Raw genomic sequence first — 17797 nt, forward strand, 5'->3', positions numbered from 1 at the left:
GTCATAATCCAGGCTAATAGCAACACAGTTAAATTGCCAAATGAAAGAAGGAGAGCTGGCAAAAAATCGGCGACTTGGAAGCAAATACAATTTTTTATTATTAAATATGTCAGAGTCGTGCGTTTACAGTCCTGCAGACTGTATATATTGCCTTGCGTTACTTTGCTACCGGTAGTTTTATGTATGCTGTAGGCGATTACAATTTAAGATATGAAAGTAAGCCTGCTTACTGCTTTGAAATATGTTTTTAAATTATTTTTTTTATTTGCTCCCAAGTTTTTATTTCACACGGCTGTGGGTTGGAGCTGAAACGAGGCTGAAAGTGTCACACACACCACTATTTCCCCAAAGGGAATACTAAGTATCTTCTATGCTTCTATTCTATTCTGTAAGCAACATATTCATTTAACAGGATACGCAAAGTTATTGATTTACCGAGTTGATAGCCACCGTCGTAGGGCCGCTTAGTGGGATCGCTGTTGTTGGGGTCAGTTAAACCAGATAACGAGAAGATACCCTGGGTATGTTGAACTTGCGTCTAAGTACAGGCCTCTGGTCCCTTATCCTTTCTATGTTTGATATAAACTAGAGAGGTGACTTGGGACACCATACACGTATCATACTTACATTAAAGTACAAAATCATCCGTCATTTCATCCTCAGCAACAACGGAGCCAAATCTGTGAAAAATAATACTCCTGGACTTTCCTGTTTGAAACTGTCATCCTGGCCTTATGACTCTGTAGTTGAAACTGCATTTTTATGTGTTTTAAAGGTGCAGTGTGTAGGGATCTGGCGGCATCTAGCGGTGAGGTTGCAAGTTGCAACAAACTGAACTTCACCCGTGTGCGCCAAGCGTGTAGAACTACGGTGGCCGACGTGAAAACATGTATGGTCCTATCTAAAAATCTGTGTTTGGTTTGTCCGTTCTGGGCTACTGTAGAAACATAGCGGCCCGCTCCGTATGTAGATATAAACGGCTCATTGTAAGGTAATGAAAACACGATTTTCAGGTGATTATACACAAAAGGCTAAATGTTACACACTGTTCCTTTTAAATGTTTGTGTGTATGTTATCTGAAATACTGTGTGATTGTTTTGTGTTTTAAAGGTTTGTGTGTGTATCTTGTTTGAAACACTATTTCTGCTAAAATAAAGGCTTAATAAAAGAAAATGTAAAAATAAAAAACAGTAAGTTGTACAGCATCTTGAGCACAGTATCTCTTAAAAGTGGAATATTTCTCACTTCCAGGTTGATTCATGCAAACAGTATACCGGGCCTGTTCACCTTTTAACAGCCAACAGAACTTAAAATAAGGATGCGTTTTTCAGCTAAATTCAACATTGTCAATGCCAATGCCATGTCTAGATGCTACACATTTTAGAGGTTTGTAGCACCTAGACATGGCATTGAGCCACAAAATCCTGATCCATAACCACAGCTGACATGGTTGGCACTGAAACCTTTGATTTTGCAAAAAGTGGCTTCCATAGGAAAAGTGATTTTTGACTGGACAATAAGGCTCGTCCAAGCAGCAAAATGAGAGTCTGCTGAAGTGGCAGAGAGGTGACAGCTGGATAGTACAGGCATTAACCTAACAGCCAGAGATAATGTTTTGTGGTGATTAATGGTGGCTCGGTCATTGGAATGTGGTAGATCTAAAACATACTCTACGTTCAAATTTCACTACTGTGGTAAGATGAGCAATTTTAAATGCACAGTGGAATAAACAGTGGTAATATACTGTTGGATGCACTGAGGGTGACACTGGTAACAATATGTCAGTGTCATACAGCCTATGGATGACCTTTGGTTGGCTTTTCCTTGAGTGTTCCTTCTTAAGACGAGGACGGATAGGGATAGTTCAGGTGATGACTAGTTAAGAGTTCAGGGGGCCAAGAAATGTTATGAAGTCTCGGATCCGTTATCGGGGTTTGGGTAGATGAGCGATATGTCAAAGCTTTAAAGGGTCACTCCAACACTTAAGACAGTTACTGGAGAAAAGCAGCACTCTCCAGATAAGTGAGCAGGATTCTTAAACATTTCCTTAATCCAAAAAAAAAAAATCCATGATTGGCACTCATATTGGAACGTTCCTTTTTCAAACAGCTAAATTGTTATTTTACAGATGTCTCAATCCATGGAAACCAAAATTGTAGTTTTTTTTTCCTGTTTTCCATTATAGTGAGTTTCCTCATCCTTGTGGGGAAAAAAATATCCGATTCTTACATCGTTTCCTCCAGTAATTTCAAGTATCTTCAAGTTTGCTTCAAACAGCTTAGAACATTTTTGCCCAGAGGCGATCCATACCAGATCGGCATTAGACGTCGTCGGCGACTTCTATACATCGATGGCCACCCCGTGTTTGGTGGAGATCACGTCCCTGGTTCCCGTCAGATACATGAGCACCGAACACAGGTGAGGGAGCGTCGCCGTGGTGCTGATGTACAGCCAGTAGGGGAGCGGCGCCGTGTTGCCGAACGGGCACACCCACAGGCCGTGGCGCACGGCATCGCGGACGTGGTGCGTCGCCATGGATATGAAAAGCATCCACGGCAAGGAGCACCAAGCATCTTTGAGGCGTCCGATCCACATGAGGAAGCGGAGGGAGAGGCAGAGGATGGGGATGAGGGACGAACAGTGAAGAGGCGGACGCTGAGGGAGTGAGACGGCAGCCTGGAAGAAGGTGGGAGTTGTTTTTGTAAGATGTTCTTCAGCAAAATAATACCATTCCACAATCTACAAATAGTATTACAGTATGACTGAATAAAGCACCTGTGAGATATGACAAAAGTAGACCTCTGGAGTGAGGGTTAACATTGAGAGTGATCTGATTCCATATATCTGTCAAGTTCAGTACATAAAATATGTAGAAGAACCCTCAGTAAGGGTGCAGATCTTACCTTGAGTGACAGGGATCCGGCCATGTAGAAGTGGTCCAGGTCTATGATTGATGCCAGAAGACCAGCAAGCAGCACCTCATACAAATCACTCTTTTTCCTTAGTCCAATAACAACTGCCCATGACCACAGCCCCACCAATCCGTGCGTGGCGTTGTCCAAGGCAGCACGCAGCCACAGGTGGTTCTGGATGACGGAAAGCTGGAGGGCGTGGTCCGCCACCACACAGAACATACCGAGTCCTGCTGACGCCAGCAGAGAGGCGGAGCTGAATGTCTGTAGGAGGGCCTGAGCTTTCTCCGTCTCCACAGCCAGGCTGAGAGGCACGGGAGCACCTTCTCCCCCGAGGCCCACCCCCAATAACGGGGACGAGGCGGCGGAGGAGTCGAGCTTGGAGTAGAATCCTTGCATGTTGACAGATGGCTGTGGGGGCCAATCGCCACTGAAGGGTCAGCAAGAGTCAGGTAGACTGGAGAAGGATGGAAGGAGAGGGATTAATGAGGGAAAATGAAAGAGGAGAAGAAAAGTGGGGTATGGAAGCTGGAGGTAAGGCTGGGTTGCAAGAAACATCAGTAAAGACATGTGAGAGGGAGGCATCACATTAAAAAAAGACTATTGTATGCACTATATTAATACTCAAGCTGAGACATACATCATACATAAGTCACTTGCATTAAGTCATCCGAGAGCTCTTTGGGTTGATGTGTAAACACTCTGGCTGTCAAAGTTAACGTGATAATTACGCGTTAACACAAATTTGTTTTAACGCAACTTGTGATTTTTGATCTTTCGGAGGTTGTAGCAGGCTCAGTTTTAAAGCTAGAGTGAAGATAGACATCATATGAAACTAGAAAATAAAATAAGTGAGGATCCAAACGTGCATTAAATTTTGGCGAGGAAAAACTGGCATGGCCATTTTCAAAGGGGTCCCTTGACCTTTGACCTCAAGATATGTGAATGGAAATGGGTTCTATGGGTACCCACGAGTCTCCCCTTTACAGACATAATAAAGCAGCATATGTGCCCACTCCCATGTTGATAAGAGTATGAAATACTTCTCCTTTTAAGGTATATTTTGAAAAGATAAAACGTGTGATTAATCATGCGATTAATCGTAATTAAACATTGTAATCGATTGACAGCTCTTGTAAACACAAAACATGCATATACATTCTAAATAAATTGCTGTGAAAGGTGTGTACCTCTGCAAAATGGTTCTGTTTGGATCTAAGACTAGGTTTTGACAATGTGCCTTCGCGACAAGATTAGAAAAGAATAAAATGAAATATGTTATCTCACAAATAAAGACAGTGAACATGACACAATAAAGCACAATAATAAAACACAAGCTGGTATTTTACTGAAGCACTGCAATTTTGCAGCAACACTATTGGCAAAAGAAGCCACTAAATCTTGAATTATGCAAATTTAAAATACACAACAGCAAGTCCTCATCTAAAGGTTACCCCTTGCACCCCCATGCAGACTCCACTGCCTCATGAACAATGAAGGCAAAAAGCCTGAGACTACATTTCTACACTCTTGTTCCTCGGTTTTTGAATGCACTTAAATTGTGATTACTAATTGGCCTTTTATAATGCTCATAACAGTCTTTTACTCATGGATTTTATCTTGGTCTGTGGATATGTGTGATTTTGTTGTCTGCTCTGTTAACTTTGTTTTTATTCTGCCTATGTCTGTAAAGCACTTTGGTCAGCTCATGTTGTTTTAAATGTGCTATAGAAATAAATTTGACTTGACTTGACTTCCCATCCAAACACAGAGTGTTCATCTCAGAGACCACTGTTCATGTCTTGTCATTTTGAACCTAGAGGGGAAAATACAAACAGGTCTCTTGTCTCTCATGCAACTGAGTGAAATGTGGGACATACTGTACTCAACCTTCAGTCTATCTGAATGCATCTCATCGTTTTCCACTTGCTGATGTAGCAGCAGTTGTCTTGCTTTTGAGAAAAGAAGATCTTCTAACACTTCATACCCATACTCAAATGCATATGACAAATAAACTTGTAAATACACAAGCTGGATTTTTACTGAAGCATTGCAATTTTGCAGCAACACTATTGTCAAAAGAAGCCACTTAATCTCAAATTATGCAAATTTAAAACACAGCAGCAGCACTCCTCATCTAAAGGTTAAAGACTCCACTGCTTCATGAACAATGAAGAGACTGCATTTCTATGCTCTTGTTCCTCACTTCCCATCCAAACACAGTGTTCATCTCAGAGACCACTGTTCCTGTCTTGTCTTTTTGAACCCAGAGGGGAAAATAATACATGCAACTGAGTGAAATGTGGGACATACTGTACTCAACCTTCAGTCTATCTGAATGCATCTCATCGTTTTCCACTTGCTGATGTAACAGCAGTCTCTTGCTTTTGAGAAAAGAAGATCTTCTAACACTTCATACCCATACTCAAATGCATATGACAAATAAACTTGAAACTTGTAAATACACAAGCTGGATTTTTACTGAATTATTGCAATTTTGCAGCAACACTATTGGCAAAAGAAACATCTGTAATTATGCAAATTTAAAATGCACAGCAGCAGTCCTCAACCAAAGGTTTTACCCCTGCATGCTAATAAAATACTCCACTGCTTCATGAACAATGAAGGCAAAAAGACTACATTTCTATGCTCTTGTTCCTCACTTCCCATCCAAACATAGTGTTCATCTCAGAGACCACTCACTGTTCCTGTCTTGTCTTTTGAACCTAGAGGGGAAAATACAAACAGGTCTCTGTCTCTCATGCAACTGAGTGAAATGTGGGACATACTGTACTCAACCTTCAGTCTATCTGAATGCATCTCATCGTTTCCCACTTGCTGATGAAACAGCAGTCTCTTGCTTTTGTGCCTCTAGGTATGAAAGCTAGTTATTTCAGTCACCTGCTGTTATCTCCATGGTTACCTGTGGTTAACACCAGCAAGGTTTACTGAGGTCTATCTTTATCTGACAGTCACAAGTCAACATTAGAGCGTTTATAAAGAAAGACATAGTTAGATAACCTGATCTTAAGCGAGCTACAGTAACATCATTGTCGTGCTAGCTGGGAGCTAACAGGCTAGCAGTGAGCTGCTGCTTTGTGTAGGCGGTGCAGACAGTCACGATGAGCTCTGTTACAACTAGCTGCAGTCAGTTACACAACATGACACGCTTCTCCTGCTATTAAAACGTGTTTATCGGCTGACTCAAATGTTTTTAAGTCGTTTTTAATCAACCAATTGATGAATATATCGATGCTCACCACATTGCCATGCACAGGCTAGACTCTTCTTCTTCTTCTTCTGGTGTGTTTTTGTGGTAGTCTTGATGGTGGACGGCGCTCTGCTGCCACCCTACAGGTCAGAGGTGGAACAGCAGGATTATAACACTAAAGGAATATTAAGATAATTTCATGTAGCATGATACATTTAACATGAAAAAGAGGAGGGATGAGATATAAAATTGCCATATTGTTGGCATCATTGGGCAAATATTTCATAATAACCTTTCAGCATATTGTAATTCAAGTGTTCTGAGAGAAGACTAGACTTCTGCACCTCCTCATGGCTCTGTTTCAGGTTTTAAAAAAATCTACTTTGGTCAATTACAGTTTATTTTTTAATTTTTTATTTAACCTTTATTTAACCAGGTATTACACATTGAGATTAATAATCTCTTTTGCAAGAGTTCTGCTGCTAATCTACAGGTCATAGGTGGAACAGCCGGATAATAACACCAAAGCAATATTGCGAAATTTCATGTATTTCATCTTTATTATTATTCATATTATTGATATATATGTGTATGCATATATACTGTATTATATATATATTTTATACTCATTTATTTTCTTTTTGTTTTGTTTTTGTTCCCCCTATGCTCTAAACATAAAAGGAAGGATATCTGTATTTGTATGTGTAGATATGTGTGCATCTAGAGGGACGGAAAAGTAACACAAATATGTCAATATGGTCATTGATAGACCCACGTATCTGTTAATTAATGTACTAATGTTTGGTGATGTTTAGTCATTTGATCAAGGTATTTACAGAAGAGATCTAACTTTTAGTGGCTGTAGTTTCTCTAAGCACCACTAGAGGATGAAAGAGAGACAGAATGAACACAAACGACCAGGCACTAAACATGTTACTAACTCCATACTGTAGCTAAATACCATGGTGGAAGAAGTATTCAGATCCTTTACTCAAGTAAAAGTAGAAATACCACAGTCTGAAAACACTTCATTACAAGATTAAGTCCTGAATTCAAAATGTTGCTTCAGTAGAAGTACAGAAGTGTTTTCACCAAACATACTCAAAGTATCAAAAGTACTCATTATGTAGAATGGCTTTTTTTCACAGTGTTATATTATTATAAAATATTATATTATTCTGTCTATATCTCAAACAAATACATGTAAGAGCATTTTAACGATGCAGTTCCTCAACATGGAGACACTTTTAGATACTTTGTATACTACTAGGTCGATTAGCAGTATAGTATACTGCATCATATCACAGAAGTATATCATGTTTTATATGAGCCAAATAAATGTAGGTAATTAAAAAGTACAATATTTCCCTCTGAGATGTAATGGAGTAGAAGTATAAAGTAGAATAAGATGGAAATACTCAAGTGAAGTACAAGTATGTCAAAATAGCACTTAAGTACAGTATTTGACCTAATGTTACATTTCATTGTGTGTCATTAGTTTACACTGTTTCAGGATCCACAATATGCTTGAGACTGATATATTGAACAGTACAGTAGTATACCAAACCAACAGGTTGCCTTGCAATGTAAATGTTGCTTTTGGTTTTGTTAAAATAGTGTTTTTATTTTATGAATATGAGAGGTAGAATAATACCAATATTGAACCCTGGACTGGCGGATAATATCGGCTCCCGTGTTTCAAATTAGACAAACCTGTTAGTGGAGGGTTTTTAAATAGGTGTGTCAGTTCAGAGGAAATGAAACTTGGCATGCAATAAATTTAAATTTCAACCACTCACGTAAAATCCAATTTTAATAATCACTATTAAAGATCCGAGATCATATCTGTTTAATCCCTTTTAATGGGATGACTTTAATTAGCCTGGCTGTCTTTTATTCTAAATGACTTCCTCAGTAGGGATTCATTTAGAATTTCAAATTCAATCAGTGATTTGCTTTTTCTCCATTTAAGCTCTGTCTGCCCTTTAAAGGTGTATTTAGTGACCTCATTTATTTATTTATTTATTCATATTTCTGTGCCCACAGTTGCTTTGTGATTTGAAAGACATGTCTGCTTCTTGTTATCTGCTGCTAAAATGCCGATCCAATCCTGAAATGTTTTCTTATTTTCAGATTCAGACACAACATTATTCACCGAGCTTTCATATTTGGCAATTTGGTCCGTTCTTGGAAGAGACGAGACGAGATCAATGCAATCACGAGAATCACCACAATTTGGAGAATGAGGCTGCAGTTTGCATCGAGTAACATTTCGGAAACACCAATGTTCTGGCAGTAATTGTGGTGAATGGCATCATGACTCAGGACATGAACTCTCATTTTGTAGCACTAACTTACAATTCTAGTTCTTCATAGACGACAGCGCAGACAAGACAATGTTCTGCTGTGTTTGAGGCTGACAAGCAATTGGTGGAATAATCAGAATCAGGCCAGAATAAAAGAACATAATGACATGACACTAATGGTTACTAATGCAGTGTGACATACGTCTGCTCCACCCATCCCTTTTGCACATCAGCAAAGGGAACTGGCATCATGATGGTGGACTTAATTGATTTGCAGGTCATTATGAGGACAGAGGAGATATGAAATCAGAGTGGGATATACCATTCGTCTGAATTATTCAGCACCATGGAGAGAGGCACAGAGATAGAGACTGCGTTTGAATGTTTCAGCACCACAGACAGCGCACGGTGAAGGAGCTTCTCTGCTGCCCTCCTGTGGCCAAGTTCAGGATTTCTTTTCTCCAATAGTGCACAATGAATAATAATAAATCATTAAAGTAACACATTTTTTTAATTTGTCCGTTGAAAATTATGAAAAAAAGTTGATAGCTTAGAGTTCGACAAAGCTGCATGTATTTTATGACACCACTGCAAACTACCACTTCAATTATAGTTAAATGAATACCTCTCTGACAGTGTCAATCAAAACTGAGCATTATTATCTTTATAAAAGTAGATTAATGGGAGAAGTGTTGTGTTGGAATGCATTTTTACAGGTGTAATAAAGTGGCCACTGAGTGTATGTTAAAAATTCAAACAAAGGTAGCTTTGTATTGGAAGAATCAGAACACTTTCTTATTAGTATGGCACAAAAAAAATATATATATGTGAATGGACTTTGGGAAAAGTAAACAACACATCGCTGCCAAAAGCAAATACAAAAGTGTACATAACAGGCCACATGTTTTGATATATTAAAGGTGCACTCATCTCATTCCTAAGGGCGTCAAATACTGACGCTTTATCACGGCGATCGGTGTTCGATGCCGACTCACGAGGCACTCTTTAGCGTTAGTTTGAGATGCGCCGGGCTTTCCATTAACTACAATGTAAACCCATCCACGGCAATAGTAAACACACTCAGGGAAAGTTCTTTGTTGACGTAGTTTGAAGCGCAAAAGAGACAAACAGGGCGGGTGGGAGGGGAAACGTTCAGTGTAATTTTCACTGCCTAATCCTAAGCAAGTGTTCTTGTTTAATTCACAACATTAAGCACGTGTTTACTTCGACTGAAAAGTGACACCAAGGGATCCAACAAAGCGTCGGTCGGGATGAGAACACGTTGAAATATGGCTTCAAAACTGTATGAAGTTAATGCCCAGAATAAAGGAAGAATCATAAGATGAAGTTTGTGAGGAAAAAAGGTTCAGAAACAGACAGGAATTGTAAAACAGAGAGATAAAGGAAGCCGTGGAGCAAAAGATAGAGAGGCAGCGAGTTGAGTGTTTAAAGAGAGGAGAGAGCCAGAAGCCGGGGCTGAATTGAGTGGGAAGGAGAGATCGTGTCATTCATCCAGTTATCAGTGAAAGGTCAAGCTAGTCATTAGAGCAGAGCAAGGCTGTTGGAACTGACAGGCACACGCACACGCACACGCACACGCGCACACACGCACACACACACTCTTTCCTATATAGAGGTTAATGTGGATCACATTGTGGCTGCAGACGGAGGGAGCATGGCTGGACATTTCAATTGCATTTAATTAAAGTTTGGTTGAAATATCAGGTGAAAGGTTATATATGATGCTATTTATTAACCATAAGAGCAAAAAAAAAAACTTTCTCTGACTACTCGCAACACAAAGAACAACGAGAACAATACATAAGACTTGTCCTCATCACCCTTCTCCTGTCGAGGTCTCTTTACCCTCCTCGTTCACTTCACGCCCTGTCATTGTAAAATATTAATTGGGTTCTCATCGACACCCCCGTTTTAAAAACAATAAGGACGGGCGAGTATGAGGTGTAAAGAGTAATGAATGCAATACCGACGGCAGCAGATACACTCTGCACACACAGAGGACTCCAGCTGACAGCTGTTAGATGGTGTATTGATTTGTCCTCGGTCTCCACGTCGGCCTGCCAGAACTTGTCAGAATATTGAAAGAAAGAGAGCTTGAGAGAGAGAGGGAAGAGAGACAGTGAGACAGATTAAAGAGAGAGAGAGAGAGAGAGAGGGAGGCACGGAGAGTGAGAGCTAAAGGTCAAGAAGAGAGTTATGACCAATCTCCTTTCTTCTTATTTTCTCGCTGAATGCATCAGGCTGAGTGTTGATATTGTATTCATCTGAGAAAGTTAACTGAATGTGGTGATGTCAGATGGGGTTACAAAAACAGGCAGTTAGATGATCACAAGTTTTTAAACGAAACCCCACTTTAGCCAAACTTATTTGGTGCAATTACTAGCAAAACAGTCTGTTGCAAACACTCACAGTTTACAGGCATTGTAAACTTTAACCAGCTAAACATCAGCATGTTATGCTATGGTATGCATGCTGATGTTATTGAGTGGGAAACTAACTTTAAATGCACTTCTCGAAGTTGCTCAAATCGGCATCTTTCTCAGTACGCATCTGTATGCTGTGCACTACATGAGACATATTTAATGTCAAATGATGAAATCAATTAAAAAAGAATGGACACAAATCCCCTGCATTGACACACCAACTGAGGATGGATTTTAAGTGTCAAGAAAAAAAAAATGGAAGTGAAGAGAGGGTGATGCATCGTACCAAAACAGTACTATATTTCAATGCAATGCCAATATAACTCATCTGAATCTGTAAATATATTTCTCCCATCGAGCCAAACTGAGAAAAACACTCTCTGCAAGGTCTCAAGTATTAGTTTGGAAAACCTGAAATGAAGCAGATGGCAGAATGTGGGAATAAGTAATGCATTATCAACTGTTATTCCATTGAAAAGTTACATGTGTCTTTATGCCAGTTTAAAAAATGAATGCATTTTTTTTGCCATCTTCATTGACAAGTCTCCTTCATCATTGTTTTATCAGGAGGAAGCAGTCTGGATGACCCGGTCAGAGCGGGAAGAATAACGGCCTTGACATGTCGTGTTATCAGTTCACAAAGGCAAAATGAGTATGAGGCCAGGGTGTCATCATTCATTGTGAAATGGTCACATTTAATGGTTGAAACCTGTCATTGTATATACATCTATAAAAAAGACCCCAGGTACAGGTTACGACATTCTACTGCTAATACATACATTATTATTATTATTAAATAATAAACTTTTTGTTCAATGTTAAAGTTACATATCATAGTTTACAAAATAGGATCAAGGAGAATTAAGCCATTATGAATGTCTGAAAAAAAACAAAAAAAAAAACTAAAATCCTATAGGTGTGTTTGTATTATCTGTCCATAAGATAAAAAAATACAATAAAACACATCAATATTCCTTTGAATAACATAATATTAACTGGTGATATTGGCTATTGAAATGTAAACTGCAAAAAAGACATTGTTTTGTATGTTTGTAAAGGCGTCAGAATTTGGAAAGCAAACTGTTTTTATGTATTTTACAGCACAGAGCAGAATGGAAAACCAACGTAGCTCGTATCGATAACCAACTTTTGTCGTTGTCGAACCAAAACAAATGGGTGGGCAAAGAATTGTTCAGTCTCAAATCCACTTTATTTTTATTTTTTTTCTTACAATCCAGGTCCTCTTTGCCAGTTGCTGAAAGCAGAGTGTAAAGCTAATTGTCTAAATAAGCCAGACTACCATTACTGACTTTTTCCAAGTGTTAGTCCTCATATCGAAAAAAAACAACTCGCTCCGTCAGTTTGATTCAGTCGTCGGGAGTTGGCAGATTCAGAGTCTGATGGAGTATTTGTGTGGCTTCTTTGTTAAATGGTGGGTTTACACAAACAGGAGCTGCAGGGTTCCTCAGACTCGTCCCAAGTTTCACTCGTGTACTGTTTTGATTCGGCATCAATCAGGGTGCTGTGCACACACATACACACGCGCGCACACATACAACTTTCTAGGGTATTTAAACCCACGACGAAGGCAGACACGGGCTTCAGGAAGCTCAGTGAATTGTTTGGGAACCACTTTGTTGGGGCGGTGGAGGGGGGTGAAGTTGAGTCTTTGGCATGATGATTTAGCTGTATGGGGACTGCTACGGTAACTATACACACAAACACGCACGAATGCTCTATATATGTGTGTGTTTGTCTGTACGGTGCTGCAATTTCAGAAGAAAGTGAAAATGAATCAGTGATCAATAATAAAAAAGAACAAAAATGTAATGAGGAGATTTTTTTTGTTTTGTCATCTGAGGAGCTGATTTTTCTTGGAGGAGATTCCCAAACTGTCGTCTGCCAAACAAAGTCTGCTGTGGCCCATCAAAGCCACCAGGGGGTAATATAAGACTGTTTATGCTGATATCACTGCTGTTGTTGTTGTTGTTGCTGCTCCTGTTGCTGCTGCTGCTGCTGCTGTTGATGAAGCCGCTTTTCAAAAGTTCCTCTGAAGAATTTCTTTGTCACCATTAATCAAAAATGCGGAACCCGCATTATCATCGTCTGGTTTCATGTCTAAGTAATCTCGGTGAGTAACTGTGTGATGGACAGAAATGAGCAATGCACTGTATCCTTGAAACATGTGCAAAATAGAAAAAAGACCAGCCTCCTCCTCCTCCTCCTCCTCCTCCTCCTCCTCTTCTTCCTCCTACTCCCTTCAGGAATAAGACATTTACATCTGGAAGGGAAAAGAGACAAATTGGGCATCACAAGCTGCACCGCATCAAACAACGGAATCGTCTATTTGGTTGATCTTGTTTTAGGCGTATCACTTGGGATTTGCCTTTTTTTAGTAGTTAGTGCTTATACTGGTTGTATATGTTTGTAGCTTTCCATCTATCAGTCCGTCGATAACTTTTAAAGAGGGTTTAAAGGGTGATGTGTTGGAACATTTTACCTCTTTGGGCCTCAAACAGTTATTTAAAGATATTTTTTTTGTTCTTCTTCCCTTTCCTTTAATGCTATATCATTTTTGTGCATGTCCTGAACTGCCTCAAAAAACGCCTCGCTTGAAGTTCCGCTCGTGGTGATGTCACCAAGTAACACGTTTGCATAATACCTGCTTAGCGACTAGTTTGGCACGCCCTCAAACAAAGCTAGTTAAAGCGGAGCTAGAGCGGAGTCCGAAGAGTTTGGTTCAATTGACCAATCACAATAGAGTGGACCAGCTGACCAATCAGAGCAGACTGGGGTTTTCAGGAGGGCGGGGCTCCTGCTGCAGTACAGCCGGTATGAGAAAAATAAAGCGTTTTTTGAACATTAAAGCGTGTAAACATGTTCTAGTAGAAACCCAAAATACCAGTATGCACTTGAAAATAAGCACAATAGGTCTCCTTTAAATTAAACCATTTAGGAACCACTTGTTTAATCTTTAACAATACATTGTATCTCATGAGCTTATCATATGTTTTTTTATGCTAAATCTGTAAAGTAAAGTAGATATTAAGTTTAGCTGTCAGATAAATCTAGCAGAGCAAAAAGAAGAATGTTTCCCTCCGAACTGCAGCGGAGTAGAAATAGAAGCTAGCATTGGCCTATATTACAAAACCAACGTGTCATTCATGATCTAAGAGATGATACAGTGCGTAAACAGCACATAACAGATTCCCAGTTGGACTCGCTGTAGTAGAGAGTATGGTAGGGACATTGGCATGAATGTGCCTTTAGCATATTCATCCAACTAAACCTGGCTCGCTTCGTCCTCAAGTGGTTAAACTGGGCTGCAGGTGTTCACTTGGAGATGCAGTCACGTTTAATGTCAATTAGTTAAAGTGTTGTTATCGGAGTGCTGTTTGGCAGTGTTTCTCTTTCGAGCAAATCAAAAACATCTTGTTTGCACACTTTTACAGCGAGCTTTGTCGTGAACTGTGACATTTAGCTTTTCAACATTCATTGTTCGACATCTACATCTTCGACAGGAGACGTACTATTACAGCGTGATTTATAGAGCAAAACCTGTAAAATTAATGAAACGGGACAGCTTCGGATTGGATTTCGCCCCAATCCCTCTAGGGGCTCTGCAGAAAAAATATGAAGAAAAACGCCCCGCTGGGTCATAAAACAAACTCGCCCAATCGTTGTTGCTCTTGTTTCTATTAAATGAGCTCTTGCCGTCAATAGACATGCATCGACTTGCCAATATGTGACTGAATGACGGAGTTCATAATCAACTCAAAGATGAGGGTTGTAGACTCATTACAAGAAGTGTGTGTGTGTGTGTGTGTGTGTGTGTTTGTGTTGCTCACCACATTAACAGCAGCAGCATTCCTAACAGCAAAGGGGAGAAAAATGTGAGGAGCCTGGCAGCTCTGCCCACTGGAGGTTCGGCCTTTTGTGGTGCGTTGGAGGACGGTATCGGGGAGGTCTTAGTCTCTGCAAAAACAATCAGAAAACACAATAACTGAGCATATTCCTCTAAATCCTTACTCTCATTTTTCCTTCAGTTTTCTTTTTTTGTTTTGTGGTTATACAGTACAGTGTTACACAATCGTTTTTGTTCCAAAGGGGGCAAAACACCCAAAACGTCATATTGATGAATGCTCACTGAAAAGCGCTCATCATACCTGGAAGAAGCAAACAGAAAGGGAAATACAGTGCAGAGTGGAATCAATTCTAATCTGGACGCCCAATCAATATGGGACTTGTCAAGACAGTTATGAAGTGAACTGGACAAAAAAAAAATCTCATTCATACTAAAGCCAAGGGGGGAAACCGAGAGAGACGTAGCAAAATAGATAGACAGATACAATATGGAGACGGAAATACAAGAAAACGAAAGGGAGGATGAGGTAAAAACCCTGAGGTAAAGGAGAGAATAGAGCAGGAAAGTTAAAAAAGGGGGGAATGTGCATTGTAGCAGTTAATATACTACTGATAAGAGACGGTCTAATACACACTTTGAAAATCTACCCATTTGCACGCCCATAATATGCTGTATATTTTGATTTTACAGCACATAATCAGAGCTGTAGACCTACTCAAGTCCCAGTTAAAGGTAGGGTCTATAATGCTGAGAAACTAGCAAGAGTACACTAGATATTAAAAAATTATCTAACTGAAAACCCAGCACAGTGTTGCCAACTCTTTTCCAATGAAAGTAGATAGCAGCATTAGCTCCAAACGTTGCTAAATATATAGCAAGAAAGTTGTTAAGTCGGCAACACTGACAGGCTCCGGTGACGCGCAATGAAGGCACGGGTAGAGTGCACACAGGTAGACAGGCATGCAGGGTTTTCCTTTATTTTGTCAGAACATTTGATTTATTGATCGCTGTCGGGATGTAATGGGAATTTCAACAAATATAACAAAATATTTTTTTTTAACAGTTCTACTAACCCTACCTTTAAGTCACAAAATTGAGGACTTCAGACTTTTTTCTTCTTCATTTGACTGCACTGAGACTTGACTTCCTGATGACTTCACATGAATTGAGACTTTAAAGCAAAAACATTCATCTCCTGGTAAAATTTCACAACAATAAATCAATAATAAGATAATAAGAATAAGAAAGACCAGACCGGTTCCAGCCAATAGAGTGCTCCAGGGATGACATATTTTTGTAGGCCAACCAGAAAGTTAGCATCGCCCGGGTTCCCTTGACAAAAAGCCAATGGGATTTTTCCGTCTCGAGCGTCTCGAGATAACTTCTCTTATGATTTGACAACAAATTGAATTGAATTGAAATTGAATTTCCATTGGGTAAGCTAATAAGCTCTGCGGCAAACACACGTTTATGATACTTATAAGTTTTGTTCAGCAAGATTATCCTCACCAATGAACACCAGTTTTATGATTTTAAACACAACGAGGCTATAAAGGTGGACGAGTCGGCGTGATGACGTTTAGTAGTCTCAATTAGTCACTATAGCTTCTAAATTCATGAGTGGAATATTCACTCACTCAAAAATGCTAACTCAATTCTGGGTTTTAGGACTCACTCCTGCACCGCTCTATACAGTTATGTTAATGTGTATGGGGCTGGTACTTAAAAGTTGTGGCAAGCGATAAATATGCCGAAAAATGACTCTGTGCTTAAGCTGTTTTAGTGCTTCAGCTTGGTTTTACATGACTTGACAAATAAAAATATCACAGTTTAATGTTTTTATATAAACAGTGCTATTGCTACAGCTGCAGGCAGCACAGCAGATATTAACTCATGCCCACAGTTTGCAGCTCAGTCTAGAACCCAAAGCATTTTTGTTACTGAAGAGAGAATATGATTTCCCTATCCTTCTAATTAATGACTGTAGTCTATTACTGTGTTGGGAGTCGGGAAGAAGCAGCCAGGTGTGAAATAGCCAGAGAGAGAGAAGGAGCGAGAGAGAGCTAGGGCACATTTAACATGTTCAGCAGCTCAGTGAAATACTACCCTGCCCGCAGCAAAACATTTTGCTTTGGAGTGGTGGAGGAAATAAAAATTATGCAGACATAATGTGATGGCGACAAGGAGAGACAGTTATGGGGTGTACGCTGATGTTACAAGGTAGCTGGGGACAAGGAGACAAGACAACAATGTGAGGAGGAGAGACGATTGATGAACAGCAGTGGGGATAAGAAAAACAGGTATAAGAGGAAAGAGGGAGCGGAGAGTGAGGGGGAGATCTGAAAAATAAAGATTAAAACTAGAAGAATGGATAAAGAATGCACAAGAGAAAGAGAAGACGATGAGATTAAATTCCCTGAAGTGACTTCAACTCCAACTACCGCGCCTGTTTACGCTGATAACGTTGATGTCTGAGGCTTTAGGATATTCCAAAGAATGAAAATCAGCATCTGTGATCGTCCGTAATGTAGCTTCATGAAGTTTAGATTTAGGTTCTGCTTGTTGCCATCTTTGTCAGTCATTGGAGACATAGCGAAGCAGGAGAAGCAGATGTCTTTTCCCCCCCATTGTAAATTGTAAATCCTCACCACAGAAACACAAGACAGGAATCTGCTGGATAAACACTACTGTAGGTTTATCTTATTTATGGCCATAAGTTTTATTTATCTCAACTTCTTTTTGGAGAAATCATGTATTTTGAAGCTAGTTTGGTGTGGCAAATAGCTCTATTCCGCTTGCCCTTTCACACACCTAAAGTTTAGGATCAGTGATGGGATGTTTTGTATCCTTGGGAGTTGTAGTTAAAAACTCTGTCCTCATTTCTTGTACATTTGACTTTTGATTAAAAAATAGATATTTCCTAACTCAAAAACCAAATGTTTATAGGCTACTGCTGGGCAATTTTTGCGTCCATCCAAACCTTGGAAATGCTCCAACTATACCGGCTGTTCTCATACACCGTAGCTATACCTACGAAAAGTAATGCACAGTAATTCGT

At 39.7% G+C, this 17797-nt stretch overlaps 3 protein-coding genes across 5 annotated transcripts in view; 1 reads left to right on the forward strand and 2 right to left on the reverse strand.

The window, feature by feature from the left end:
* Positions 1–17797, forward strand: part of LOC141756882 (alanine--glyoxylate aminotransferase 2, mitochondrial-like) — a 308692-nt gene that overhangs the window by 13963 nt on the left and 276932 nt on the right. The gene's annotated exons all lie outside the window — the stretch shown is intronic.
* tmem267 (transmembrane protein 267) lies at positions 768–6278 on the reverse strand. The gene is made up of 3 exons (XM_074617777.1): positions 6174–6278; positions 2905–3370; positions 768–2677 (listed from the first exon to the last, which is right to left on the reverse strand). Exons 2-3 carry the CDS (start codon positions 3310–3312, stop codon positions 2342–2344), a joined length of 744 nt encoding a protein of 247 aa, XP_074473878.1. The 5' UTR covers positions 3313–3370; positions 6174–6278; the 3' UTR covers positions 768–2341.
* cntfr (ciliary neurotrophic factor receptor) overlaps positions 11543–17797 on the reverse strand; it is a 269991-nt gene continuing 263736 nt past the window's right edge. For all 3 annotated transcript variants that reach the window (XM_074616858.1, XM_074616857.1, XM_074616856.1), the window contains 2 exons: positions 14723–14849; positions 11543–13155 (listed from right to left, as the gene is read on the reverse strand). In XM_074616858.1, the coding sequence (XP_074472959.1) occupies position 13155; positions 14723–14849 (128 nt within the window). In that variant the 3' untranslated portion in view covers positions 11543–13154. The remainder of the gene's footprint in view (positions 13156–14722; positions 14850–17797) is intronic.

Source organism: Sebastes fasciatus, chromosome 19, assembly GCF_043250625.1.
Source record: "Sebastes fasciatus isolate fSebFas1 chromosome 19, fSebFas1.pri, whole genome shotgun sequence".
Taxonomy (NCBI): domain Eukaryota; kingdom Metazoa; phylum Chordata; class Actinopteri; order Perciformes; family Sebastidae; genus Sebastes; species Sebastes fasciatus.